The sequence below is a fragment of the Capra hircus genome, chromosome 25 (genome assembly GCF_001704415.2).
Source record: "Capra hircus breed San Clemente chromosome 25, ASM170441v1, whole genome shotgun sequence".
In the NCBI taxonomy this organism is placed as follows: Eukaryota; Metazoa; Chordata; class Mammalia; order Artiodactyla; family Bovidae; genus Capra; species Capra hircus.
Window position 1 is genome coordinate 42,464,646 of NC_030832.1, and position 27,987 is coordinate 42,492,632.

At 57.4% G+C, this 27,987-nt stretch overlaps 1 protein-coding gene across 4 annotated transcripts in view; it reads left to right on the top strand.

The window, feature by feature from the left end:
* Nucleotides 1-27,951, top strand: part of SUN1 (Sad1 and UNC84 domain containing 1) — a 42,847-nt gene extending 14,896 nt beyond the window's left edge. For 2 of the 4 annotated variants that reach the window (XM_018039915.1, XM_018039914.1), the window contains 21 exons: nt 1,397-1,546; nt 3,155-3,339; nt 5,713-5,739; nt 5,847-6,032; nt 9,903-10,088; nt 10,540-10,623; nt 10,824-10,934; nt 12,044-12,142; nt 12,657-12,750; nt 13,332-13,390; nt 13,606-13,751; nt 14,502-14,678; nt 15,318-15,404; nt 16,434-16,477; nt 18,177-18,312; nt 19,592-19,846; nt 20,382-20,466; nt 22,787-22,902; nt 23,999-24,166; nt 25,834-25,926; nt 26,262-27,951. In XM_018039915.1, the coding sequence (XP_017895404.1) occupies nt 1,397-1,546; nt 3,155-3,339; nt 5,713-5,739; nt 5,847-6,032; nt 9,903-10,088; nt 10,540-10,623; nt 10,824-10,934; nt 12,044-12,142; nt 12,657-12,750; nt 13,332-13,390; nt 13,606-13,751; nt 14,502-14,678; nt 15,318-15,404; nt 16,434-16,477; nt 18,177-18,312; nt 19,592-19,846; nt 20,382-20,466; nt 22,787-22,902; nt 23,999-24,166; nt 25,834-25,926; nt 26,262-26,375 (2,602 nt within the window). In that variant the 3' untranslated portion in view covers nt 26,376-27,951. The remainder of the gene's footprint in view (nt 1-1,396; nt 1,547-3,154; nt 3,340-5,712; nt 5,740-5,846; nt 6,033-9,902; nt 10,089-10,539; nt 10,624-10,823; nt 10,935-12,043; nt 12,143-12,656; nt 12,751-13,331; nt 13,391-13,605; nt 13,752-14,501; nt 14,679-15,317; nt 15,405-16,433; nt 16,478-18,176; nt 18,313-19,591; nt 19,847-20,381; nt 20,467-22,786; nt 22,903-23,998; nt 24,167-25,833; nt 25,927-26,261) is intronic. The other 2 variants (XM_018039912.1, XM_018039913.1) reach the window with 2 other exon arrangements.

The following is a 27,987-nucleotide window of genomic DNA, read 5'->3' on the forward strand; positions in this document are numbered from 1 at the left end:
TACACGGGCTGCTCTCCAGCTGTGGAGGGTAGGGCTGCCCTCTGGTTGTGACGGACCCACAAGTTCCTCACTGTGGCGGCTTCTCTTGTGAAGCACGGGCTCCAAGGCACACGGGCTTCGGGAGTCGCAGCTCGTGGGCTCAGGAGTGGTGGCGCCCAGGCTCCGGAGCAGGGGCTCAGGGGTGGTGGCGCCCAGGCTCCAGAGCAGGGGCTCAGGGGTGGTGGCTCCCAGGCTCCGGAGCAGGGGCTCAGGGGTGGTGGCGCCCAGGCTCCGGAGTTTGGTGCAGGGCCTTAGCCGCCGTGGCACGTGGGATCTTTCGGATCAGGGATCCAGCCCTGTCTCCTGCGTTAGCAGGCAGATTCTTTACCACTGAACCACCAGGGGCGCTTCTGGAAATATTTTTACAATACAAAGTAAGTTGCAGAAATGTCAAGACCATTTACTTTACGCCTGTGCCCCTGGTTCCCCCGGGTGTCCGGACCCTTGGCCCGGGGGTCCGCTGTCTTGAGTGGGCCTGTTCTGCTGCCTTCTGGAGATCCCCCCAGGTGTCCCCAGAGTCTCCCATCTCCTGCAGATAAACCACTGGGCCTGCCCAGGGCCTCCGGGGAGCGGGTCCCCCTCTAGCTTCCAGGAGGCCTTTGTTCGCAGCCCTTTGCCTTGGGCTGCGATTTACTTTTCCCCTGCTTTGTTCCCTGTGGCGGCTGTGGCCTCTCCCTCACCTTCCTCCTTCCTGCCGGGGTGTGAGCTCACCTCCTGGAGGTGGGGAGTCCTCACTGTCCTGCCCCGCTGCTGGACTGCCGGTAGGACCCCCGCCCCCACGGGGCCCTGAGCAGGCTCTCCGCTCCTGTTTCCGGATCTGGGAAGCTTGCTGGCGGTGCAGAAGGGCCTGTGCTTTGGTTTAAGGTAATTACGTGGAAGTGGGTTTTCTTTGCACCGTTCGTCTCTGGACTTAACGGTGAGTTAGACGCAAAGTGGCGCTGGCGGTTCAGTCTCCGGCTTCTCCTCCCCTCCTGGTTGATTGTTCAGCAGCTTCCTGGGCTCCCTGTCTCATTAACTGCGTTATCAGGCAGGGTCTGCTGTTGACAGTGAAGGTTGTAGCCTCCTGACAGGGCTGACTTCGTGGCCCACGGCGGGGTGCCGGTGACCTCAGCGCATCTCTCGCACTTCCCAGAGCCGGCCCTAGACCTGAACCCCAGGCAGGGGCTGCGATCGAAGCCCATGGAGGGAGTGTCAGCTGTGGGCCGAGTTGGTCCCAGCTTGCTTTTGCTTTGTAGGAAAGGCTTCACATCCTAATGGCTGTTTTTAAAAATTCACACTAGCTTGCGCATTCTGTTAGTTTGTTTTCGAAGTGGTGCTGTAACCGGTGCTTATCTCTAACAAGGTTTTCTCCTTCTAGTTCAAGTTATTCTTCTGATGCTCTGGATTTCGAGACTGAACACAAGCTGGATCCTGTATTTGATTCTCCGAGAATGTCCCGCCGCAGTCTGCGCCTGGTCACCACAGCCCGCGCAGCCGGGGACGGCCCCGCCGGGGACGGCGCGGCCAGGTGAGCGAGACGGAGACCGCGTTGCGCGCTCCGGCCTGCAGACCCTCAGTGTTGGCGGTTCACGCTGCGCGTGTGCACATAGGCACTCACGTGGTTCTAGCTCAGCTGTGGACAAGGCTGGAACCAGGGCCGGGGTGTGCGGGCTGTCTGCGTGGGTCTAGAGGGCGAGGACACCCCTGCTTTCCGGCCAGTGTCCCCCGCTCGTCCGCATGCAGGCTCCCGGTGGGGAGCAAGGGGCCTGCCCGCCGGCGCGCGGCCCTGCGGCGTGCGTGTCGCCGGCGCTTGGAGGCTGCTTGTGGACTCTGGACCGGTGGGCACACGCCTCCGTTCAGATGCTCACCTGTGTCCACGGTTGTCTTGTTGACTTGATTTCGGAACTCGGCACATGCGTGTGGAGAGTTGCTTGTGCACAAGGAGTGTGCAGGTCCCTGTGCCATTCAGAGATGGAAAGTGAGAGTGACCGCTCTCCTTCAGCTTCGCTCGGCGAAGAGCGACGGGTCTCCAGCCTGAGTAGTTGTCTCTCGGGAGTGGGATGCTGACTGGTGAGAGGACGGGCCTCTGGGCTGACAGCAGGGCTGGGCGTGAGCGTCTGTGGCACCGCCTCCCCATCCACAGGACACGCGCAGGCTGTGCCCCCTGCGGCCACGTGCGGCTCACTTGCAGGAATGTTCCTGGGCATCCTGGTTTGGGGCTCACACTGGGCCGGCTGCGGGCTCCCTGGAGTTCCTGGGTGTCCTGGTTCGGGGCTCACACTGGGCCGGCTGCGGGCTCCCCGGCTCTGACAGGCTGCATCTCTGTCCCCGGGACTCCAGGACCAGGCTTCCTGGGCTGTGTGCTCGGGGGCCTTCCTGTCTCCGCTCCGTCCCTGGGGTGCAGGGGAGGGAGCTTGTCCTCATGGGCTTCCTGTCCATCGTCGCAGTGAGCCCAGTACAGAGAGGATTTGGTGGCAGCCTCTCCTCGCTGTGCTGGACGCGGCTCCGTGTTCACTGTGACTGAGAAACTGCAGAGTGTGCCTGTGGTGCCGTGACTTGTTTTTTAAGTTTGAACCCCTTTTGGGTCACGAAGTGAAAGCCGCCCAGTGGTGTCCGAGTCCTCGAGAGCCATGGACTGTCGAGTTCATGGAGTGCTCCAGGCCGGAACCCTGCAGCGGGCAGCCTTCCCTCCTCCAGGGGCTCTTCCCAACCCTGGGATCGAACCCAGGTCTCCCGCATTGCAGGCGGATTCTTCACCAGCAGAACCACAAGGGAAGCCCAAAAGCACTGGAGTGGGCAGCCTTCCCTTCTCCAGGGGATCTTCCAGACCCAGAAATCAAACTGGTTTCTGCTGCATTGCAGGAAGATTCTTTACCAACTGAGCTATCGGGGTCATGGGACCCCAGGTAATCCAAAAACTACCTGTGCGTACAATTTTCCGAGGAGTTATTGGAGCCCAGCTTAGCAGCCCCTTCTTTAGATTAGTAGGCGGCTTATTAGGGAGCAGGAAGGGTGTGAGAGAGTGCTGCTGGGACGGCCCTTCTTTGTCAGGCAGGGGTTCTGTGCTGGTGAAAGGCAGTCGTTTGTATTTGCTAGACGGGGTTTGTTGACTTGTTTCTCACCGTTTCTTCTTTAGACTAACCAGACAGCGCGGCAGCGCACACAAGTCGGCGTTCAGCGTCCACCACAGCTCGAGGAGGGCCCTGTCCTCGGCTGCCAGCCGTAGCGGCTCGGCCACCGTGCAGGCCGCGGCCTGTCTGCGGCCTCCGGTGCTGGATGAGTCTCTGATCCGTGAGCAGACCAAAGTGGCCCACTTCTGGGGTGAGTTGTCTCTGGTGATGTCTCCGGTTGTCCTGAGAAGAATGGGTATTGTGGCCAGTTTGTCGATTTGCCCCTTCCTGGTGGGGGGAGCCCAGCGAACGTTTGAGGCCTTCCCCTGAATCAGATTGGAAATGCCAGGAAACCACCTCCCTTGGCCAAGCGCGTGTCCTGCTGCGGAAGGTGGCGTGGAGGGCTCGGGCCAGGCTCACGACCATCTGATGAGGGACTTCTGTGCGCTGTTGACGCGCAGTCACTGGTACACTCAGCAGCGTGGTTTCAGGCTCTGGACCAGTTTCTGACTCCTCGGAAGGCCTCTGGTGAAGAAAGGCCGACTCCAGAGGCGACATGGCTGTAACCTGGCCCCCTGGGCGGCAGCAGCATGCCCCGCCCTCACTGCAGAGGGCGCGGCGGCCGCAGAGGCCCCTGCTGGGGGGCCGAGAGCTACTGTGTCCCCGTGACGTCCAGGCTGTCCCTTTGGAGGCAACGTGGAGATCGGATTGGCTCTAGAAATGGCGTGTGCTGGTCTGGGGAGGCCCTGCGCACACCGTGGTTCAGTTTTGTTCACCAGCGGAGTAGCGCCTGGGCAGCGGGAGAGCGCACTGGCGCTGTGGTTCCTGCCTGCTCCTCCACTCACGGGGCGCGCGAGCGTGTGAGACGGGGCCGCGTGGCTGAGACGGGGGCGTGTGGCTGAGACGGGGGTGTGTGAGCATGTCAGATGGGGGTGGGGGTGTGTGTGTGACGGCGGGGGTGTGAGCATGTCGGGTGTGTGACTGAGATGAGGGGTGTGTGACACGGTGTGTGAGCATGTGAGATGGACGTGTGAGTGTGTGAGATGGTGTGTGTGAAAGATGGTGTCTGAGTGTGGGAGGTGGAGTGGTGTGTGTGAGATGGGGGTGTGTGTGTGTGAGGGGTGGGTGTGTGTGTGAGATAACGGGTGGTGTGGTGTGTGAGGGGTGGGTGTGTGTGTGTGTGAGATAACGGGTGGTGTGGTGTGTGAGGGGTGGGTGTGTCAATGTATGTGAGATAACGGGTGGTGTGGTGTGTGTGAGATGGGGGTGTGTGTGTGTGAAATGGCAGGGTGTGTGAGGGGGTGTGTCAATGTGTGTGAGATAACGGGTGGTGGTGTGTGTGAGGGGGTGTGTCAATGTGTGTAAGATAACGGGTGGTGTGCTGTGTGAGGGGTGGGTGTGTGAGGTAACGGGTGGTGTGGTGTGTGTGAGGGGGGTGTCAATGTGTGTGAGATAACGGGTGGTGTGGTGTGTGAGGGGTGGGTGTGTGTGTGAGATAACGGGTGGTGTGGTGTGTGAGGGGTCGGGGTGTGTGTGTGTAGGGGGTGTGAGTGTGTGTAGGGGTGTGAGTGTGTGTGAGATAACGGGTGGTGTGGTGTGTGAGGGGTGGGTGTGTGTGTGAGATAACGGGTGGTGTGGTGTGTGAGGGGTGTGGTGTGTGAGGGGTGGGGGTGTGTGTGAGATAACGGGTGGTGTGGTGTGTGAGGGGTGGGTGTGTGTGTGAGATAACGGGTGGTGTGGTGTGTGAGGGGTGTGGTGTGTGAGGGGTGGGGGTGTGTGTGAGATAACGGGTGGTGTGGTGTGTGAGGGGTGGGGGTGTGTGTGTGTGTAGGGGGTGTGAGTGTGTGTAGGGGTGTGAGTGTGTGTAGGGGTGTGAGTGTGTGTGAGATAACGGGTGGTGTGGTGTGTGAGGGGTGGGGGTGTGTGTGTGTGTAGGGGGTGTGAGTGTGTGTAGGGGTGTGAGTGTGTGTAGGGGTGTGAGTGTGTGTGAGATAACGGGTGGTGTGGTGTGAGGGGTGGGGGGGTGTGTGTGTAGGGGGTGTGAGATAACGGGTGGTGTGGTGTGTGAGGGGTGGGTGTGTGTGTGAGATAACGGGTGGTGTGGTGTGTGAGGGGTGGGGGTGTGTGTGTGTGTAGGGGGTGTGAGTGTGAGATAACGGGTGGTGTGGTGTGTGAGGGGGGTGTGTGTGTGTGAGATAACGGGTGGTGTGGTGTGTGAGGGGTGGGGGTGTGTGTGTGTGAGATAACGGGTGGTGTGGTGTGTGAGGGGTGGGGGGGGTGTGTGTGTGTAGGGGGTGTGAGTATGTGTGAGATGAGGGAGAGGTGTGTCAGCGTGTGAGACAGAGAGTGCGTGTGGGCATTTTCCCCAGAGCTGCGCCTTCTCCTGGAATGGAGAGCAGGCGTCTGCAGGCGCCTAGAGGGACCTCCATTAATTGTGGGCCTCGTAGGGAGTCAGGCTTGGCCAGGGCCGTGATGCTCGTTTATGAGCCTTTATGTAGCCTTTCTGTAACCTTTAGCTTTGCTTGTGTGCATCTTGTCCGGTTTTGATGATTGTAGCTCAACAGCAAAAATATGTGTTTTTCAGGTCTTGACGATGACGGAGATCTTAAAGGTAATTATTTTCCTCCTTTTCTTCTCCATGTTTCTCAAGATGGAGGTTTTAGTTAGATATCTTCAGATTGTAACAAGCAGGTTCCATCTGTTCTTTGCAAACTCTAGGTGGGAATAAAGTCGCCATTCAGGGAAACGGTGAGGTGGCCGCGGGAGCCGCAGAGGCGGCCGGGAGCAACGGCTACACCTGCGGCGACTGCAGCCTCCTCTCCGAGCGCAAGGGCGTGCTCACCACCTCCTCTGCAGCCCACGGCCCGGCCTCCAGGATCTACTCCAGGGACAGGAGTCAGAAACGTGAGTCTTGCTCTTTTAAAAGTGAGGAAAAGAGTTCATGTCCAAACACTAGCTGTTTGGTTTTCTCCTTACCAGCCTTGTCTTGAGGCCTCGTGGTCTGCACTCTTCCACCGTAGCCGGGAGCCCAGAGTGGCCCTCCCAGAGGTGCACCAGTGAGCTGAGCCCTGCTCCTGCTCCTGCTCCCCCAGCCTGCGGTCGGTGTGGTGGGCCTTGTCCCTAGGAGTGGGTGAGAGTCTGTCCGTTTGAACTCTAGAGTCAGCGGGAGAAACCCTGTTCCGAACGGGCCTGCAGGACTGTGCGGTCCGTGCAGACGCACTCTTCTTCCTGAGGGCCGCCGGCTCCAGGTGCCTCAGGAGGTGGCGGGCCACGGGCCGTCTCTGGTCTCTGTGGGTCGCCGTCCTGACTGCGGGGACAGCCCACCAGAGCACGGGGGTGCTAGGTGGCACGTGGCACACCAGCCTTTCTGGGAGGGTGGCAGGCACGGTGGAGGGTCTTATAGGGCAACCACTGACTGGCAGGGGGAGGCCCTTGGGCCCCCATGTGCCTGCTTGATCGGTTCTGATCAATACCTGGCCAGAGAGAGTGAGCCTCTACCGGGTCTCCATGGAGAATGCAGCTACAGAGGCTCCTCTGGGGGCCGCCTGGCCGAGGTGCCCCTCCAGCGGCTTCGTGGCCGCTGCGGTTGCTCTTTGCCTTCGGGTGTGGGAGGCTGGGAGCGCTTGACTTGAAAAACCCGCGCTGCCTTGTTTCCAAGCCCTCGATCCCGCGTCTGTGTGATCCGAGCGCTGGTCTGCTTGGCAGGGCCGGGGGACACGCCGTTCAGGCGGACAGAGTCAGGAGGGAACAGAGCGGGGCCGGGCGGCGCCCCTGTGCGGGTCTCGCCATGAAGGAGGACGGCCCAGGCTGACCCCAGTTCCATTCCCGCACCTCACCCCGTGGCTGGGAGCTCTGCTTTGCCAGTTGCTGTATTCCTGCCCTCCTCGGGGCTGCCAGAACAGTGGGGACGCTGTGAGGGGAAGGGCAGGGCATTGGGTGCCATGGAGACCCACGTCCCACGCGCCCACACTGCCTGGGGCCCTGCACCGTGACCTCCCCGGCCCCCAGAGCAGCCCCCCGGGACAGCTGTCCCCCTTGTCGTGGTCGCTCTTGGCCTCGTCGCCCCCGTCGTGCAGACCAGGAAACAGGTTCAGCCAGCTTCGGACGCTTGCCGGCGAGTGGTGGAGCCTGGACCTGGCACCCGAGCCGCTGGTCCTCTGAGAGCTCCCTTGGGGCTGGGGCCCGGGCCTCATGCTTGATGTGCCGCACGTCGCGCATTGAGGCTGCGTTTGAAGCTCGCTGTTGCCGCGTGGAGCGCAGTGCCCTCCTTAGGGTGAAAGTGCGCCCCACACGCTGCCCTCGGCGTCGCCCGCCTCTGGCCGTGTCTGCCGCTCGCCCCGGCTGCGGCTCTGTCGCTGGCTGCCAGCCACTCGTCCTGGCCGCCGGGGACGGTGGCCTGAGCCCCACTGCGCCGGAGGCGGGGCCTTCAGGGGGGGCTTCTGGATCCTCACCCCGCTTCCTGCTCCAGTCGGTCTTGAGTATTTGGGGGAGGAACCCAGCGACGGGTCTCGGAGCTTCTGTCCCACTGCTCCTTGCCGGAGACCACAGCAGTGCTCGTTGGGCCGGTGCCAGCTGACTTACCTTTGGAAAACATTTGTTCCTAATTATTTGAGGGAAGTGTTTATCAAAGAACTTTTGAAAACCTCAGAGGTGTGCAAGAAGAAAAATTAGCGTAACTTGTACGCGGAGGCTCTTCTCTCTGTTGTGTGGTTTAGGTCACACTGTTGTGGAATCTGTTATATGAGCATATTTGCTCAAAATATGCGTGATAATTGTAAGCTAACCCCAGCCCACAGTTTCTTTCCTCACCTTCTCATTGCGGAATCTTTAAGTAGCACAGGTAAGCTCAGCCCCTCCCTGTTCCTCCTCAGTCCCTGTCTGGTGTCCCTTCTGGAGGGACCTTCACCTCACCCGTTCACTGAAATAAGGAGGTGAAAGTCGCATAGCGTGGACTGAGCTCTCTGCCATTTTAGAGGATCGTTTCGGCGTCTCCACGCTCCTGCAGAGACGCGGAGCATGTTTCTGTCTTTGCTTCCAGTAGGTGGTTTTGCAAGTTCTCTCGTGTTAAACAGTGATCGCCGTGAACGTAGATTCTTTCTGAAGCCTAATGCTGTGTTTATGATTGTTTCGAAATTTGTTTAGTTGGTGTGGACGTGGCCATTCAGGCTTTGCTGTCTGTACACGTCTACAAACGGTGTTTTCTTTGGGTGTGCGTGAGTCCGTGCACAAGTCTTCAGGGAAGGCAGGCCCGAAGCAGCACAGCTGTGTTGCACGCCGTGCGTCCTGTCTGAGCCGTGCAGTTTCTGAGTCTGAAACCTGATAGGTTGAGTGCATTGTAGAAAAAAATACGACTTTCTGGGCTACACCAGAAAGGCCTTAAAAGCCCTGCACATGCTTTCCTTGGACATTGAGCAGTGTTCAACAGAGCAGGATGCTAAGGAGCAGCTCTGACTGAGCCTGTCCTCTGCAGAAACCACAGTCAGCAGTTAAATATACTTAAAAACTGTTGCAGCTGGCAGCTTCTGAATCATTATCATCGCTGCTGAAAGCAGGTTGTGTGTAGTGTCAGTTTAGAGAGATTGTTCCCGTTGACCTCCCAGCAGACTGACCAGGACTGCTCTCCTGCAGGCCAGCTGAGGGTCCCATGCACGTTCTCTCGCTGAGTAGGAGTCTTTGTATTTTTGTTCTTTTAAGTGTTGCCAATTGATGAATGAAAAGTGGATTTTGGTGTTTTTGATTGTCCGTGAAACAGGCCGTGGATGAACCTGCTCGTTAATTTTTTCCTGTTTTTACCGATCTCTGAATAAAGTTTACACTGTGGTGTCAAACGCAGAGGAACGCGAGTGGAGGAGCGCAAAGCTGACCTGACGGGGTTTCTGGTCCCAGTTTTTTTTGTTCAGATCTCCACTTCACAAGTAGCCTAATGCTTTACTCAGGCCATCTGGGGAGAGGGTTGGAGCTCCGACCTTGTTTCTTGTAACTCACTCGCGCGCAGATCCCTCCAGTCCCCATGGCTTCACGTGTGTGCCTGACCTCACAGAGCGGAGTGGGGGTGCGTGCACGGGGCTGCTTCTCCCTGCTCCCAGCGGGCCCATCTCCAGACCGCCCTGTGGTTGTCACGGGGCAGGATCGAGCCTCATTCTTCAGCTGCCACTCAGTGAAGAAACTCTTTTTTAGTGATAGAAGTTTCTAGCCACTGTGACTTGTAGACGCCGCCCTGCGTGTTGGGGTTACGGGGGCTGCAGTGTCTGTCCTGACATGGTGCTGTGGAAAGGGAGCCAGGGACGGGCAGGCACCCGGAGTTCACGGAGGCTCGGTGTCCGTGTCGGCGTCCCCGTCCCCTGCCGCACGAGCTGTGGAGCGCCTGTGAGGGGGCTGCCCCTCTCTGAGGGGCTTCTTGCCGCTGGGAGCACCGTGGGCTTGCTGGGCCAGAGGTCAGGGCAGAGGCCGTCTGCCAGCTTCTGAAGGCGGCGGTGTTCTCGGAGCCCGCGTCCACCGCGGCCAGCCGTGGGGCGGCGCGTGTGGTGCTGCCAGTACCCTCGGGGATGGCGGGTGTGGCTCTGCCGGCAGGGGCCTACTCAGAAGCGGGCTCCAGGGGACGCCCTGGCTGTCGAGCGGTTGGGACTGCGAGCTCTCACTGCCCAGGGGGAGTTCCTGGTTGGGGAACTCAGACCCTGCACGCTGCATGGCACGGCCAGAGAAAAGGCGGGCCCCGCCTTAGCTGAAGTGCGCCACCCCTCCTGGCCGGAAGAGTGACTGCTCACGGTCTCTCAGCAGGCCGCGCCGCCCACCGCGGGGATGGCATCTGGTCGCTGGCCGTGCGCACCTCGGCGTCCTGTGCCCCGTTCTTGGTACAACTTTTCCAAGTGGTTTTAATGAAGCTCAATTATGCATCAGAAAATTACAGATTGAAAAGTTGTGAATCAAAAAGCTATGAGTCAGAAAGCCATGAATCAAAAGGTATTTAAATAATTTTTATTCCTTTTTGCACCAAATCGTGCGCTTTCAAGGTGGAGAAAACACTCCTCCCCACGCGACGCTTCGCTCACGCCCTCCCCTTGACCTGTGTGGCCTCTCTCTCTCTCTCTCTCTCTCTCTCTCTCTCTCTCTCTCTCTCTCTCTCGCTTGCTTGAAGCCTTGCTCTGCACCTCTCTCTCTCTCTGCAGTTCTGGACGTTTCCTGGACGTCGATCAGCATTTAAACAGTAAATTAAAAGTTAATACGCTCATCTTTTTATTCTTACGACCTTTTCAAAGTAAAAAAGAATATCTGAATAGCATTTAGAGTGATGTTGCAAAAGTGACTGAAGCAGGCCCAGCTTGTGTGCTGGCGGGCGTGTCCGGGTAGGCAGCCCCCGCCCCTCGGCGCCCTGCAGAGCCGTCCCGCTCAGCCCCTCTCCCCTGTGTTGCAGCTCATTCCAGTCACCGTGGGAGGACGGAAGCGAGCGCACACCTCGCTGAGGACGGCCACCTCCGCGCAAACGGGGCGTCGCTGTGTAAGTAGGGCGGGCCTCGCAGGCCGGCGGGCCTCAGGCCGGGAGCCAGCAGCACCGGCGGCTCTGGCTGGGAGTTCTGGCTGGGAGTTCGCGTGAATTGAGTTTCCTGCTTGTTTCAAACCACTGTTGCCATGCACCGTTGAGATTGACAGGGTGTGTGTGTCCATCTGTCCGATTAACTGCTTGTCCCACCCCTGCAGGCGACGACTGTAAGGGGAGGAAGCGCCTGGAAACGCACGTCACCACCCGCTCGCAGCGCTCGCGGCCAGGAGGGCTGGCAGGGACCCTGGGGCTCGCCCTGGCCCACGCAGGTTGTCCGGCGCTGCCTTCTTGCTAGTTCAGACACGTCTGTCGTGAGTCAGTGTCAGAGATGGTCCTGTCCACTGTTTCTTTGTGCTTGAAATTCAAGGGCTTAGTAAAGCCAACAGGAAAGTGGTGACTTTGGTTGAACATATGGAGTCTATGGTTCTTGAAAAGCTTCTCTGCAGGTGTATCTAGCGTAAATGAAGCGTGTGGAGAGGGGCACATTCGAGGTGAACTGAGCGGCTGAGAAGAGGCCGGGCCTGGGTGGGCGCTGTCGCCCGGAACTTGGGGCTGGTCCGGAGCCTGTGCGGCCCGTGCGTGGCAGAGACAGCTGTGCGTCCAGCTCATGCCTGCCAGCCTCTTGGCAGAGGGGCGCTAGTCTTTTTAAAAAGCTGAACTTGAAAAATTTTTGTCTCTCATTGTTAATTAATAAACATGAAGCTATAGATTAAAAAAAAAGATAAGCCTCTAACACCATGTGTCTTTACACATCAGCTGAGTTGGAATTACTTAACGTTTTCAGGAGTCAGCACGCAAATGCTATGAGTGTTTAGCTTCCCGTGGTCACTCTGAACTGAGAACCGCTGTCTCGAAAGCAGCGTTCTGCCTCGTGCCAGGCGCGACGTCTGGCAGAAAGCTCGCCGCGCTTCATTCTGTGACCCGGTGGGGCGGCCGGTTGTGAGGCCAAGACACTTTGCACCAGTGTGGGGAGACTTCGTTCTGGTGTCAGTGACCCCTGCCTCACCCAGAGCCTACTCTCTGCTGGCGCGCGGCGCGCACTTACTGTGCGTGGTGGCAGTGTCTCTCTGGTACATGCTCTGCCTGCAGCCGCGGCACGTGCGTGCAGGGCAGCTGCCAGCCAGCCCCCGCGGGTTTGGGAGAAACCTCTGCACTTTACATCCTACATGTCCGTAGGCAGAAGTGAGTGAGAGCTGCTGCGACCGGAGCAGGGACCTCCTGAGTCGGTGTCGGCGTCTTGCTTGGGCTAGGCCAGCCAGGGGCTGTTCCGAGGGGAGGCTGTGGGCTCTGACGCACGGGTGTGGTGCGGACGGGCGCTGCCCCGGGGCTGGGGCTGGTGTCTGAAGGCGCCCCTCCTGCCCCACCCTCTCCGGCACAGGTCAGCTCTCGAGGCAGGCGCTGCGCAGGGCCGGAGCCGCAGGATGGCACGTGTCCCGGATGCTGCTGCTGGCGCTCTGCTGGGCCACGGCCGCCCCAGGTGCTTACTTTGGCCTTCCGTGTTAGCACTCCTTGGCTTTTGGCGGCTAAGCACCTGCAATAGACTGTTTACCTAGCCAAGTAAACATTTCATGCTCGCTCTCCGTGCTTTCATCCTCGTGTGGCCTGCTCTGCCCTTCATCAGAAACGCTCTCGACCGCCTCCTGCGCTTCAGGCTGCAGGGGCAGCCGGCGTGCCTCGGGGGGTGGGGTCTGTGAGTCTGGTGCTTGCGTCTGCTGTGCTTGGGAGTGCATGGACTTGCTGCTTCCCTTCTGTATCTTGTGTGTGGCATGTTGCTCTGTGGCTCATTTATGTTCTGTCTGAGTGATGGGCGTTCCTGCTGTGGTGACGAAGCATCATCCCGTGTGCCTCACCCCTGACTCCATCTCCATAGACTTTCGAGTGTCTGGTAACACGCTTCCTGCGCTTCTGGCGTATCTGCACAAAACTGGTCCATTCGGGGTTTGCTCTTCCTAAAAACGTCTCCACAGGCCCTTTGGTGTTTTCTCTTCTAGGGAAGGCAGCGTCGGAAGTGTTCTGGTGGCTTGGGACTGGATGGTACCAGTTGGTCACTTTGATCTCTTGGCTGAATGTGTTTCTTCTTACCAGGTAAGGGGGCCGACACTGTGTCAGCTGGGTGTTTTAAAAAGCTGATGTTGTGCTGATTTCATGATCTCGTTTGACTTCACGTTTTACATTCTGTGAAGCGCTTTCATTTTCTCACGTGATTTTTCAAGCCACTCCTGTGCAAACGGAAGGCAGGTGTCATCAGGGAGACCGGTGTGCGGAGCTTGAGCAGCGCGTCCTGGAGCACACGGCGCGGAGGGTGCTCAGGGCTGGGCCCGGACCCCGGGCTCCCTCTCTGGTGCACTCGCCCTGGCGCCAGGGTGCCCCTGTAGGGCCAGTGCCCGTGGCCCCTGAGTGCCCTCCTGTGCACCCAGCCCAGCGTGTTGACACTTAATGACCTGTTGGCTTGTTCACGTGGGCCCTGAGGACAGCCCTGCGTGGGCAGGTTCTCTTGTAGCCGTCTACTGACCTTGTGTGTAAAGCTAGCTGCATTTCTTGGCCTGTGGACTTCCCATGTGAAATGAGAGCGGGGGGTGCATTTTGTATAAAATTACCTAGCAAGGGCAGACAGGATGGTGAGCCCTGCTTTTCGCTTTTCCCAAGTTACATCTTTTTGTTCCTAGGTGCCTTCGAAATATTTGCAAGTTTTTAATCTTGCTCATTCCACTATTACTTTTACTGGGTAAGTCCAGTTTAACTTTGTTACCTTACGTGCCTAGTATGTGCACACGCACGTGTCTGAATTAGTGAAGAAGCAGAGTGTTTACATGTGTGTCGTTTGAAGAGCGGTGTGCGCACGCGTGTGTCCAGGTGCTTCTTCTGCAGAGCGTTTACGTGTGTGTCGTTTGAGCAGTGTGCGCACACGCGTGTGTACAGGTGCTTCTTCTCTGCCTTGAGGTGCAGGTATTTCGTTATGGGGCCAGGGTGACGTCCTCTCACTCCTGCCTGTGTTAAACTGGACGCACAGCCACAGAGTGCAGAGAGTGGATGACCCCGGAACCACGCTCACACCCGCTGCCTCCCACCCCAGCCAGCCTCTGCAGGTAATCAGCCAGGGGACCCGCTTCCCTGGCCTTGCAGTCTGTTCTCCCAAGCGAGTTTCTTCATTCCGTTGTAAACGACAGGGCAGTTCAGCTGGGCTCCTTCCCTGTTCTGAAACAGTTCGAGTTAATGCGTATATACAGGCACACCTCAAGGACTGTGTTAGCTCAAGTATCACACGGAGCTTTTGGTTTCCTGGTGCGTATGAAGGTTATGTTTACCTTATGGTACTTTAAGTGCACAATAGCATCACATCTGAAAAACAAGGTACAGACCTTAATTGAAAATACTTTACTGTTAACAGATGCTAACCATCGTCTCAGCCTTCAATGAATCATATAACGCTTTTGCTGGTGGAGAGTTTGAAATATTTTGAGACTTGCCCAAGTGTGATACAGACACAGGAGCACGGGCTCCTCTGTGTAGTTAGGAAGGTGCGTGGACAGAGCCTTTGCTTGTGAAAATGCAGCGCCCGTGAAGCTCAGTGGAGTTCTGTGTTTCAGTTCATCTCATCATTCAGTTCATTTTCACTTAAAAAAAGAGTTTTCACTACTTTGGAAGATGTAGAAAGCATAAAGCAGAAAATGAAAACCGCCTATAGGCTTCCATGTGAAGGACCTCCCCAAAGAGGACCGTGTTTCTGTCTTTTCCTTCGGGCTGTGGATTGTAGCTGGCGTTTTCCCGTAGCACTCTGCTTCGCTGTCTGGACTTTCCCTGTCTTTCTGTCCCCTGTGGAACCTCTTACTCTCCAGGTCGGCGGTGAGGCCTCCCACTGGCATCGGATGAGTGAGGTGGAGAGGCAAGTGGCCACGTTGTCGGGACGCTGTCAGAGGCACGACGAGAAGCTGGGGCAGCTGGTGGCTTTGCTCCAGAAGCTGCAGGCTCGGGTGGACCTGGCGGACGGCAGCAGGGACGGGGGGTCACCCCCGGTGAGGAGTGTGGGAGGGCGGCGTCTCAAGGGGGCTGGCGCTGGTGGGCTCCCGGGCTCCACAGTGACACGAGGGGGTTCTCAGGCACAGGGAGCAGGTGGGCCCTGCGGTGGCCGGCACTGTGGTGCTCCGGCCACTCCCGAGGAGAAGTCCCGGCTGAGGACTGGGTGGGGCAGGCGAAGAGGCCTGTGGGTGTCGCCCAGGAGCTGGGGCAGGCTGCAGCTGGGCACACGGCTGTCCCTGACCTGCAGGTATTCTGTGAGTGGATTGAACACAGTCGCGTGAAATTTTACGGTCACTGAACTGAAAGTTTGCTCAAAGCCGTTATTTAAAATATTTCAAGATCATGAGATAGTTAAGAGCAGCTACTAGTCCTTATGGAACCATGAGCTTCTATATATATATATATGTTTCTTGTCTCATCTGTTTGGTTCTCAAAGAAAGGATTGTCAGTCCTTTTTCCTGAAAACCACCATAGGGCAGGTTTCAGACCCAGAACTTAGACCTAGAGAAGATGTCCTCCCTGCGGGGTGCTGTGGCGGGCTGTGCTGTGGAGGAACGGCACGGCCTGGCTGACAGGTTTGGGCTTATTTGATGCTTAATTTTCTCTACTATTTTTCATTAATTTTCCCTTTCAAGACTGACTATGTGACGCTCCACCAAGAGCATGAATTTCGCATCTCCAGCCTGGAAGGTGTACTTGGAGAACTGACAGAAAGATCTGAGGTATTCATGCACTTGGCCTTTCACTTCCGGCCCCAGCAGCGCGGTGTCCTTGACAAAAGTCAGCAGGCATCCTGCGTCCACATCCGCAGCCCGTCTGGAGGTGCTGCCGCGGCGCGTTTGCTGCTGTCCTCTGTGAGACTGAAGAGCAGCGTGTCTGATCTGCCCCCGCTTCCCTGGGTGGCTCCAGCGTGCGTTAGTGCTTGCCACGCGTGTCCAGCTCACGGGCTCCAAGCCGTCTTTTAGAGGGGAAGGGTCTGAGCCAGGCGTGGGGTGGGGCAGGCTCTCCTCGCTGTCTCCCACCTCTGCGGGCTGAGTGTCTGTGGACAGGGACAGGAGCAGCAGCACCCTGAGCCTTCTGCAGAGGGATTTTCTGGGGGACGTCTGCTCTCGTCAGGTGTTGAGGAGGCCGAGAGAGGAGGCCCGGGGGTGCCGAGAGGGGGTGGAGCTGCTGCCTCAGGGGAGACCGTGGCCCTCAGGGCAGGGCTGGCCGCACACAGCAACCAAGGCAGAGGGTTTGCTTTGCTCATCGGTTGAAAGTTTCCATGGCCCCCCGCGGGAGAGCCCGCGGCTGTCCCACATGTGTTGCTGCCGCCTCGGAGCAGGGCCCCGGTCCAGTTATGACCTGTGAACGGCTGTGAACAAACCGTGTTAATGAGGCACAGCTTCATGTGTGAACCTGACACCTGCTCCTCCACACCCTGCCACGCTTAAGGCACTCACTGGGGCTGGCGGAGTCTGGCTTCGTGGCCTGGGTACTGGTTACAGGAGCTGCTTAGTTTGAAAATCTGTCAGGCTGCTCCCAGGTGAACTGTGCCCCTCGGAATGGACACTGTGTGTCTTTTAAAGTCTGTTGTGGAAAGTAAAGTGAATGTCCCTCACCTGCCTGCCAGCAGCCAGGGCTGGGCTTTAAATTAAGGGAGAGAATCCCAGATAAATGTGTGTCTTCCATGACGTATGTAGTCATGTATGTGACTTCCTGGAAAGTTGGTGCATAACTTGTGTATTTAAACAGTTTCTTAATCGTTTTAGGCCATCCAGAAGGAGCTAGAGCAGGCCAGGCTAAGAGCAGCCAGGTAGGACGTTTTCCGTAATTCCCTCCCGCCTAACTCTCCTGGCCTCCTCGGTGTCCCGTGGGCCGCACCGTCTCAGCACGGGAGTGGCGGGGCTGTGTCAGCTGCAGCCGCTGTCTTCCTGGGAGGCTCTCAGGGCACCTGAGGATGGAGGAGGGTGGGGGGGCTTGTTGCCATCCACCTCCACGCAGCACCAAAGATGCGGGGCCCTGTGTGCTCTGGGGAGCCTCCCTCCCTGGACGCGCCTTGGAGGGCCACCCCGGGGTAAAGCGGCCGTGGGCTTACAGCCGGGTGTGGTGAGCCTCCTGCCGGGGCCTCTGCTCGCCCCAGGGCCCCGCAGTGCAACCCTGGGCCCTGCTCGGCAGCCCCTCGAGGAGACCTGCCTTGTGAGCCCTGGCCTCTCGGCAGCTCCCAGGGTGCTGTGTCCGGTCCTCACAGCCTGAGTGCTTCTCCGCACGTTCAGCGCCCTCGGCCACGCGGCGCCTCCCTGCCTGCGAGCCTCAGAGCTGCCCGTCTTCTTCACACTCTGGGCCTTGTCACCCTGGCTCTCCCGCCCCTGTTGCCCTTGTTACTCCAGTAACTCACTCGGACGAGAACAGGTGGGAGCCCTGACCTCCAGTGTTCCTGTCTCTGGCCCCAGGGTGTCTGTGGGTCCTGTGTCGTGACTTGAGGCCTCAGGACAGCGTGCGTGGCAGGCCTTCTAACTCTCCTGCAGGGCCTTTACCTGCCAGAGCCGTGCAGACCCGCAGTGCTCACCCCGCAGGGCACTCTCGAGAGACTCGAACTGTTGGTGTCTCCACACAATGGCACCTGCCTGTGAACAAGATAAATAGAACTCTGCTGCTGCTGCTGCTGAGTCGCTTCAGTCGTGCCCGACTCTGTGCGGCCCCACAGACGGCAGCCCACCAGGCTCCCCCGTCCGTGGGATTCTCCAGGCAGGAGCACTGGAGAGGGTGCCGTTTCCTTCTCCAGTGCATGAAAGTGAAAAGTGACAGGGAAGTCGCTCAGTCGTGCCCGACTCTGCGGCCCCATAGACGGCGGCCCACCAGGCTCCTCTGTCCCTGGGATTCTCCAGGCAGGAACCCTGGAGTGGGTGCCATTTCCTTCTCCAAAATAGAACACTAGCGTTTCATAACATACGGTGGCTGCCTTGAAACAGGACTGTTAGAGCCCTGAAGCCATGTCTTTAGTTTCGTTTTCTCTCCCAGTAACATGAAAAATTCATACTTCATGATGATGACCAATAAACACAGCCTCGTTTATGAGTTTATGAAGTCTTTCAGAATTTTAAGGAGACGGGGGTAGGTTTTACATATTAAATGGTGTATAGGAGGTGCCCACCCCCAAGTGGAGGCGTAACCACTGCTGACAGCGGATCCAGCCCCCGCCCGCACACTGTCCTGAGGCCTAAAATCACGACACAGGACCCACAGACACTGGGGCCAGAGACAGGAGCCTGGAGGTCAGGGCTCCCTGCTGTTCGCGTCCAGGTGAGTTACTGGAGTAACAAGGGCAACAGGGGCGGGAGAGCCAGGCTGATGGAACCGAGTGTGTGTGGCGTGTGCACCGACGTTGAGGTGGGAGCGGTCTCTGGGCCCTTGACTTGAACCTTCCGTGTGCTGGGGGCAGGGGTGCGCTGCCAGCCACCCTGCCTGTCACGGGGCCTCTCCCTGACGGTGCTGTCTGTCATCCTTCCCTGCAGTGGAGCTGGTGAGGAGCAGCGCCTGCCTGCGCTGGTCGGGCGTCTGGAGCAGGAGCTGGGGCGCCTGAAGGCGGGCTTGTCCAGCTGGCAGCAAGGGCAGGCCAGCTGTGCGACGGTGGAGGCCGTCCATGAAAAGGCAAGTGCCTCAGCTTTTATGTTTGTCATGGAAAATAGAGACACTGAGTTGGTGTCTTAAGTTTTTTTAATTTCAACTTTGTTTAAAATTTTTATTTTACTATGTTTGAAGCTTTTTGAACATTTTAAATGAAATTAAAAATTCAGCTCCCCTCAGATTCCCTCCATTCCAGTGACACGAGGTGTGGGTGCCGGGCCTATCTTGTCCTCCAAGGGCGCGCCTGTATGGCGGGGGGCAGTTTGTCTGTCTGTCTCCAGAGCAGACACTCGTGCCTCACATCTGCGCGTCAGGACGTGGCATCGGGGCCGCCCATGCTCAGAGCTGCGGGCAGCGAGGGCAGACACTGCTGAGCTGGGCGGGCAGGCACCGGGAAATACGTGAACACCTGTCAGAGCACACAACGGCTCCGGTGAAACAGGGCTGTTGGAGCCCTGAAGCTGTGTGGTTTTGGTTTAGTCGGTCACTAGACTCAGCCCAGCCGGGCAGGCGACCCATCTCCCTGAGTGGGTGTGCAGGTCGCTTGAACACCCGCTCCTCGGTCCCCAGGTTGGTGAGGGGGTGGCCGTCCCTGCAGGGGGCCTGGGGGACGGGGGCCTGCAGCCTCCTGGGGGAAGGCCCTGAGACGGTCATGGGTCGCAGAGACTTTGTCTTGGAGACAGGCAGCCCCACTCTTGGGACCCGGGTACAGAGGTCAAAGAGCCCACGCGGGGCCATGGACACGCGGGGGCTATGGACACGTGTGCAGCATGGTGACGTTAGTGCTGAGGTGCCCCGAGGCAGGGCACGTCACAGAGGGGGACGTCACAGGAGCTGCGCTTTCCCGGGGGCTTCTGCCCCGAGCTCGCTCTCTGTGGAGCCTGAAGAGGAGCGTGTGCACGCCGTGGTGTCTGTGTAGAAGCATCGCACTGGGATGCTTCCTCCCTGCGTAAAGTCACCTCTGCAGTTGTGTGTGGGACTGTTAGCTTCTCAGACTGAATTTGAAGATGGGGCCCTGTCGTCTCTGCACCTCCCTCACCTGGGGCGCGGCCCCCTCCAGCCCCCTCTTTGGGCAGCCAGGGCGCCCAGACTTGCTTACCTCTGTCCCTGCTCCCTGAATGTGTCCCAGCGTCATTGGAGGCTCTTAAATCTTGTACGAGAGGGAAGAGCTGTGTCGCGCCTCTGCCGCGGGTTCTGGTCAGCGGTGTGGTCTTTTCCGGGTGTCGAAGGGGATTGAGTGAAGAGTTGAAAAGATTCATCTGAAACGATAGATTCATGTGATCCTCACCCATGATGCTTCTAGGTGGATGTCCAGATCAGAGAGACTCTCAGACTCATTTTCTCTGGGGATGAGCACGATGCTTCTGCCGACTGGCTGCTCCAGAAGCTGTCTGCTCAGTTTGTGAGCAAGGATGACGTGCAGGCTTTGCTACGAGACCTGGAGCTGCAGGTCCTGAGGAACATCACGCACCACATTTCTGTGACAAGACAGATGCCGACCTCCGAGACCGTAGTGTCTGCTGTGAGCGGAGCAGGCGCTCCGGGAATAACAGAAGCGGTGAGTAGGCGACGAGTGTTTCCGTCACGTGGCGATGACACTGCCCGTGCAGGTGCCAGGCTAGCAGGTGCTGCTGCCCTGTCCTGGGGATGGTCCCTGAAGGGTGTGACGAGGGTGTAGAAAGCGCTGGACTCCGAGCGTGTGTGGGGGGTACGCTTCCTGCTGCCACACTACTTCTTGGAAGTGTCACATTTTACACTTTATTGATCTTTTTGTCCCAAAGATTTTGCCTGCCTGGGCGGCCACATGCCTTCTGGAATTACACAGAAATGTCCCATAGTTGGTCCCAGTCGCCATCTCTGATGCTGTCCCTTGCTTGTCCATTTTTTATGGCGCCAGGGGCTCTGGCTCAGCCTTTTGTGCTGTGTCTGAGCCTGGGTGTCTGGCTTTGGCCCTCCCGCCAAGGTCCCCGCAGTCACAAGCAGGACTCGAGTCTGGCGTTGCTGAGGCACCCACATAGAGCTGACTGCAAGTCTGTCTCTGTCACTAACGTGTGAGTCTTGTCTCTGCTCCTGTGGGCACCGCCTCTGCCCAGCAAGCACAGGTCATCGTGAACAACGCCCTGAAGCTGTACTCCCAGGACAAGACGGGCATGGTGGACTTCGCCCTGGAGTCCGGGGGTGAGTGCCCGACTCCTCGGTCAAGAGCAGGGGTTGGGGCGTGGGAGATCGCGCAACGGCCCGAGGGGGAGCGGGACTCCCGGCGCGCACCTGGGGTCTGCTGGAGGCGGGCCAGCTCCCCCGGAGCGCGGGCTGTGGGGTGCGCGGCCAGATGACGCGCGGCAGCAGAACCCCAGGACTGCTGACTGCTCACTCGCAGTCTTGTGTGTTGTAAAGGGTGTGGGTTTTTAGAGTGTAGAAGCCCACTGACTGTAGGGTATTTTCCAAACTGTCCCAGGACAGGAGTGCTCCGTCAGCCACGTGCAGGCCCGCTGGGGGCGTCGGGGACACAGCAGTGAATCAGACAGTCCTTGCCCCCCAGAACCTCCTCTGCAGGGGGAGACAGATGACAGAATGGCCATTACCGTGCCAGAAGCCACAGCTGGGGGGTGGGGAGGACGGGCACCGTTCCGGCTTCTCGGGAAGGCTGGTCGGAGGTGCTGCTGGACGTGGCCCCGGGCCAGGTGCACTGGAAGGGCCAGCCTGTGGTCCAGCGAGGCGGCGCGCCCAGGGACCTCTGTCGCCAGCCCTCGGTGACCTCCAGGACAGCACCCGGGGTCACGCGGGACGCGTGTGGAAACAGGAGTGGCATTGCGTCAGCTCAGGGAGCGTCTGGCAGCAGACGCGTTGGAGAAAATCCTGGCTTTCTGAATGTTTAGGGTCTCTTGGAGGAAGGGAGGTTCTTGGCACACGCCAGTAACCGTGTAGCACCTGTGGGAGGGCTGAGGGCAGCTGGCAGGGCGCGGGCGGGGCCGGGGGCCTCCCCTCACTCACCCTCACGGGCTCCTGCTCCTGCCAGAGGCAGCCAGGTTCTGCCAGCGTGCGAAAGCTGCTCGCTGTGCGTCGGGTGCTTAGACTGTTTAGAATATTAAGTGATTTTAGTTTTGTGTCTGAAATTCAGTGGTTTCTGAGGAAACTTTGACAACTCAGAGACATCACATGACTTTTACCAGTTTGGTGGGACCAGTAGTTGCCATGTTTTCTTAGAGGTGTAAGTCCTCACAGGTTGGTATGTCATTGATTGAGAGTTCTCATCATCCCGAGAAGGCTGAACTGAATGTTCTGTTACTGAACAAAGCATTTATTGGCTCTTCTTAAGTGAAAAAACTGAGTCACTGGATTTAAGGAGACACTTTTTTAGATAAAGAATTCGGAAGTTTGGACCTGCTGGTCAGCTAGAGCAAAATCATGTTATTCTCTTGTTTAAAATTTTGTCCCATTGGGAGGTGAGAAGCCCCAAGAGGGAGCGGGGCTGTGTCTGCCGGCGTCCCCGGGGTGGTGGCGTGCATCTGGCCGAGGCGCCGCTGGCTGTGAGCGGACAGACGGCTCGGGGCTGCTCGGACTTATTAATCACATACTTATTTTCTTCTCAGTTCACTTGAGTTGCTGTTTGTTCCCACACCAACTCATGTTGACCTGCTTTGGCACCGACATCCTATCCCATTTCCTATTGAGAGGCAAATTTTCCTATTGAGAGGACGTTTTTTTTACCATTTTTATTATTGTAATTACTGAGATATAATTCATACAACAGACTTCTCCATTTTCAAGTGTACAGTTGGGTGGCTTTTAGTATTCTTGCCGTGTTACAGCAGTCACCACTATCCACTTCCAGGACGTTTTTGTTTATTTCCAAATAGAAGTCCTGTCCTATTAGACACGTCCCATCACCCCAGCAATAAGAAGGCCGTCTGAAAACTTCCGTCAGGCAGTGCTGATGCCCGGTTAGATTCTTTATTCTCTATTTCAAAATGAGAACAAAAGTTCACTCAGCGTCACTGCCCCCATCGTGGCAGGCGGGGAGCCCAGTGTCTTGTTGGCATTAGGACTGTGTGTCTTGAAACATTTCTGAACTGTTGACTCTGAATTTGGAAAAAGTAAAATTAAGACTGGAGGGGCTCCCCAGCGGTCCAGCAGTGAAAAATTCGCCGTGCAATGCAGGGCACACGGCTCGATCCCTGGTCGGGACGACCCCGCACGCCGCAGAGCAGCTGGGCCTGAGCGCTGCAGCTGCTGAGTCTTCGCTCTGGAGCCCGCACGCCGCAGCTGGGGGGCCAAGCACAGCCGCGCGTGAGCCTCCCCAGTGCTGCAGCTAGACCCCCTCAGGCACATAAATGAACGTTTGAAAAGTAAGGCTGGAGCTGGTCTTCATGTGAGATTATTTACAGGACTAGAAACCTGAGAATTTTTAGAACACTACAACCAGATCCCTAAGGTGGGAGTGATGCTGCTTCTGAAACAGTAGGTTGAGACGCTGAGCCGCGTCTCCGCTCTGCTGCAGGGGGGAGCGTCTTGAGTACCCGCTGCTCCGAGACGTACGAGACCAAGACCGCGCTCATCAGCCTGTTCGGTGTGCCGCTCTGGTACTTCTCCCAGTCGCCCCGCGTGGCCATCCAGGTGAGCAGGCGTCCGGGCCGCCGCGTGCGTGTCCCGGCCTTGAGCAGGCGTGGTGCCGCTGTGACCGTTTGGGGGTGTGTGTTCTGCTTCCACAGAGTTGCAGGCTGGAGCGTGCAAGTCCCAAGTCCGCGGTCCAGGGTGTGGCTTACGCAGGAGCTCAGGACCCAGGAGCAGAGTCCCACACCTCACGGGCCCGTCATCCCCACTCACTCAGAGGCGATTTCTGACGCCTCTGCTGGCCTGGCTTGTTTCTGGACTTGGCGCAGGCGAGGGTGCCTGTGCCATCCTGTGCTGGGCCTCACGGTCTCTCAGGGGTGTCCCCTACGGCTCAGACCCAGGCCTGTCTGAGAGGGCACAGCCTGGCTTGCCCCTGGGGAGCCTGGCCTCTCTGCAGGCTGGAAGGACCCTGCCGGGGACCCGGAGCCCCAGGCGCAGGGCGGGCGGCTGGTGCGCTTGGAGAGGCGGAGCCGCACACCGGGTGCCGGGGTGGACAGGAGGTGGTCCCGGCCTCTGGACGGCAGGCCCCGGGTGAGGGCTGCGGGCCCTCCGCCGCAGTACAAGCCCTCTCTCGCGGGGAGCGCTCGGCCTCTGTCATCTGGGGCTGTGTCCACACACAGGGCGTGAACGTGGGCTCCCCGTTCAGCCGGAGGGTGGCTGCGTCCCGCTGCTCTGGGCTCAGCACGTGGGGCGTGCACCCCCAGCACAGAGCGGGTTCTGTCTGGTGGGGATTGTGGTCTGTCTGCAGCGTGAGAGGTGGTGACAGGTGGTGACAGGTGTCGGTCGAGTTGTGCTTTCCTTGTTGCCCTGGGAACGGAGTCCCTCCCTGCGCCCGAGGCACTCGCAGCGCCGCGTGCCGCCCTTTCCTGCAGGCTCGCCTGACTGGGCGCTCACCTCACGCTGCACACGTGGCCCTTTGGGGTGAAGTCACAGATGCCTTTCCTCGCTTCCTATTTCTGATTTTACGCGTGATTTTACCATTTCTTACCAGCAGAAATTCTGTGGCTTTTTTCAGCATCAGCCAGTCTTCTCTCGCGGCTCCTGCTTGAAGCGGCAGGAGCTTGTTGAGCGTTAAGTGTGAGTGTTTTCCTCTCCCCAGCCTGACATCTACCCAGGGAACTGCTGGGCGTTCAGAGGCTCCCAGGGGTACCTGGTGGTGAGGCTGTCCATGACGATCCGCCCGACCGCCTTCACCCTGGAGCACATACCGAAGGCACTGTCACCCACCGGCAGCATCACCAGCGCCCCCAAGGACTTCGCGGTCTACGTGAGTGCGCCCGAAGCCCGAGACCCCGCCTCAGCCCCCGGGAGCCGCCCCCGGGAGCCCCGAGACCCCGCCTCAGCCCCCGGGAGCTGCCCCCGGGAGCCCCGAGACCCCGCCTCAGCCCCCGGGAGCCTCCCCCGGGAGCCCCGAGAAGGCTGGGACATGAGTATGCTGCCGGTGTCGCCCCTTGTGGCCTCCCCTCTGCCCGCTGACGTGGACGGAGACGTCCCCAGACGTCTCCAGGGACGGGGGCTGCGGGAGGACGCGCCTCTCATGGCGCAGCTGGGAGAGGACGTCTGGGTCCCAGCGCCTCGGATGCCGCCGTCAACCCTGGCATTTCCACGACAGCCGCAGCTGAGGGGCTTCCCCGCTGTGCAGCGGGCAGGCTGTGCCTCCGCTGCCGGGCCCAGGCCCCAGTTGGGAACTAAGATCCCACAAGCTGCATAGCTTGGCAAGAAAAATGCGGTCTGAGGCAACACCATTCATAAAATTTCACTTCTCACCCTGAAAGAGCAAGTTGACCCTAAGAATCTGTCGGTGGCAGTGAGCGTCAGCGCAGGCGTTTTAGCAGCATCTGGCGCCTGGGTACACTGGAGCACCTCCTGCCGCTATGCACTGGGCCGCCTACCCAGAGTGCCCCGTCCACGTGCCAGCTTCCCCAAAGTTTCTTCCCTCTCCGGTGACTCCGCAGAAAGACACTCGGGCAGCGGGGGGTTTCGGGGGTGCGAGGGGCCTTTGATCCTTCGTGTGCTGTTAGTCTGAGAGGCGTTCCTCACCTCGCAGCCCCCTTTCTGGGTCTTTTTAAGTCTCCACTGGCCTGATGGCTCTTATTTTAATCTTCGTGACTGTGTGTTTCACACGCGTGTTTCCTTTTTTTGTAGAGTCTAGTCTAGTCTTTGTTTATCTTTTGATATCTTAGTTGCCTTACGGACATTTTAGCTTCTTAATGTAAGAATACTGATCATGAGTCATTCTGTTAGATACACTTTCTCCTGTGGAGTCTTAATTCCACATTGAGTTACGCCTGGTCATTACCTGTGATTTCTTCCATGCCATTTTTACACCTAGAAAGTCCTTTTTCCTTTTATGAAACAGACATCTAAATAGTCACTTGTTTCCTACTGGTTGCTTTTTTATTGTGGTAGAATACACAGAGCGTAAGCTTAGCATCTTAAGCCTCTCTGAGTGCGCAGTTCAGGGGTCTTAGGCGCATTCATCCTGTGGAAAGCCGTCACCACCGTCATCTCCTGGGCTCCCTCATCTTCCCAAACGGAGACCGTCTCCACAGACACTGACTCCCGTCCCTCACCCACCGTCCTCTTTCTGGCAGTGAGCCGACCTCACTCTGCTGGCCTCCTCTCCTCTCCCGCACTCATCAGGTGCCCTGGGGCTCCACTCTGGAGTGTGGAGGGCAGCATCGGGCCACGTGGCTGTCTGCCTGGTCAGCTCGCCCTCTCCCTGCCTGTTTTCCTGACCCATGTAACGGGAAACAACGCCTGCCTCACAGGCTTTGTGGTCTGTGAGGCGCGCATAGCACCGTGTCCAGCGCACGGCAGGCCTTCCTGGGAGGGCCTTCGCCTGCTTTAACGGAAACGTGGCCCCCAGCCCAGCCCAGCCCACCACCACTTGGTCTCCTCCCTTTACTCAGTGACCAGATGGCTCTGTTTCAGGGGTTGGAAAACGAGTATCAGGAGGAAGGGCAGCCCCTGGGACGGTTCACCTACGACCAGGAAGGGGAGTCTCTCCAGATGTTCGCGGCCCCGGTAAGGACCTCGTGCTTCCTGCACACCCCGGGCTCCCTTGCCACGGTCCCGGCCTGAGGACCGCCCACGGGGCGTGAGGGCCAGCCCCCGAGGCAGCGGGCCCGCGCCTCCCAGCGCCTCCGGCCCGAGTGCACCTCGCCAGTGCGCAGCTTGTCCCGCGTGAGCGTGTCGCACGCAGAGACCTGAACCTGTGTGCTGTGATGATGCGTTTCATGTTAAAAGCTTCATCTCCAGCTTGGCTACTTCATCTCAAGTCTCACAGCTGGGGAAGTGGTGGGGCTTGGGCTTATTAATATGAAATGTGTGATTCTTTTTTCTTTTCCCTTCAATTACAGAAAAAACCGGAAAGAGCTTTCCAAATAGTGGAACTTCGGATTTTTTCTAACTGGGGCCATCCTGAATACACGTGTCTTTACCGGTTCAGAGTTCATGGAGAGCCTGTTGAGTAAAGAGACGACTCGCTATTCTTGTACATTTTGTATATAGTGGTCAGCCCGGAACACTGGAATCCTTCACAGGCTCAGGCGTAGACTGCAGCATTTAGTCGCCCCTGAAATACATGCGCCGACCGCCGGCAGGACCCAGGGTGGAGTGATGCCCGCTGCACGGCCGCTGCCCCGTCCCCAGCAGACACTGCATGCTGGCTCGTGGGCTCAGAGGCCTACCAGCCACAGGTGGCCTCTGGGGATTCATCTGAATGTATGGTTCACACAGACACTTATTTTTTGGGGGGTGGGGGGGATTTGACTTTGAACATAAAACTACTTGCTTGACATCAGGAACAAGGCAAAGGAGGTTAAAAAGCTTGGAGTGTTCTTGAGGCCTTGACAGCAGCCTTCATCAGCCCCTTGAAAGGGCCTTTGGGAGCAGATGCGTGTTCAACCCAGCACACGTCTTTCAGGGATGAACGGTGTCACCAAAGCTGAGAGCTGAACTCCCTCCCTTTAGGATGAGATGCTCCTCTGTTGGCATAAGTGGCCCTTTATATCACCAGGTGCAGAAGTAATGAAAATGGGGTTTCCTGCTTAGCATGCTCCCACCGCTGAGAAGGATTTTCCATCATCCCGTCAGGAACCCTGGAGCGTTTGCCTTTGTTGCAGGTTTGAAGTGTATCTGACTCAAGAGGGGATGGTCTGGATCTGTATAAAATGTAAATAAGAGTTCTCAGGTCTCCACTGGGCTCATCCCATCGGGTTCTCCCTGCAGTTTCACTTCACACTATGAATAGGAACCAAGAAATCCAATCTTTTGGGTATATTCAGGTTTTGTCTTGAATTTTGCTGAAAAGCAAACACTAACATGCTCTGTCTTTCAGAGGCTTATGTTTTTATTCCACTTACAGTTATTAAAGATTGTCCCACGTGGCAAATTCATGAAACCAGGACATTTGGTGACGCTGTTCTTACAGCAGCACTTTGTGCTGGCTCTGGTTGGATTTGCCTTTTATTATGACTTGGCCATTCTCTTTGTTTTGGTTATAATTAATATTTAATATTTAGACTATTTTACTGAGCAGACTTTATAAATGTATCTGCAAGGCACTTGAAGTTACAGATTGTTTTACCTTAAGAATTATTTAAGTTTTATTGGGTTAAGACAGTTTTTTGGTGTACCATAAATGTATTTTCAGAAAAAGACAAAATGATGGTGCTGACTGGTTTTCTGAAGAGTTTTATGTGCATTGCACAATAGTCCTCAAATATACGAAAGCCACATAAACTAGGATTTTTTTTCACTCTTGTTAGAATTGAAACTAATGCCTATGCAGTTAAGTTGAATAAAATGTATACATATGTTTCATATATTACAGGATAAATATATAAATCAAAATTTCCTATGTAAAGCTAAATTTGGGAGATGGGGTGGAAATATTTTGAATATTTATTTTTAAAGACGCGAGACAGGACTCTGCGCAGTGTATTTTTGCAGATGCTTTTCCACACTTTGGTAGAGCTTCTTTGCTGCCACCGAATTGGTAAGACGCTGCCGAAATGTTCAAATAAAGAGTTTTAATTTTTAAAAGTGCGTTTCAGATGAATACTAAACAGTATGTTCTTTTCT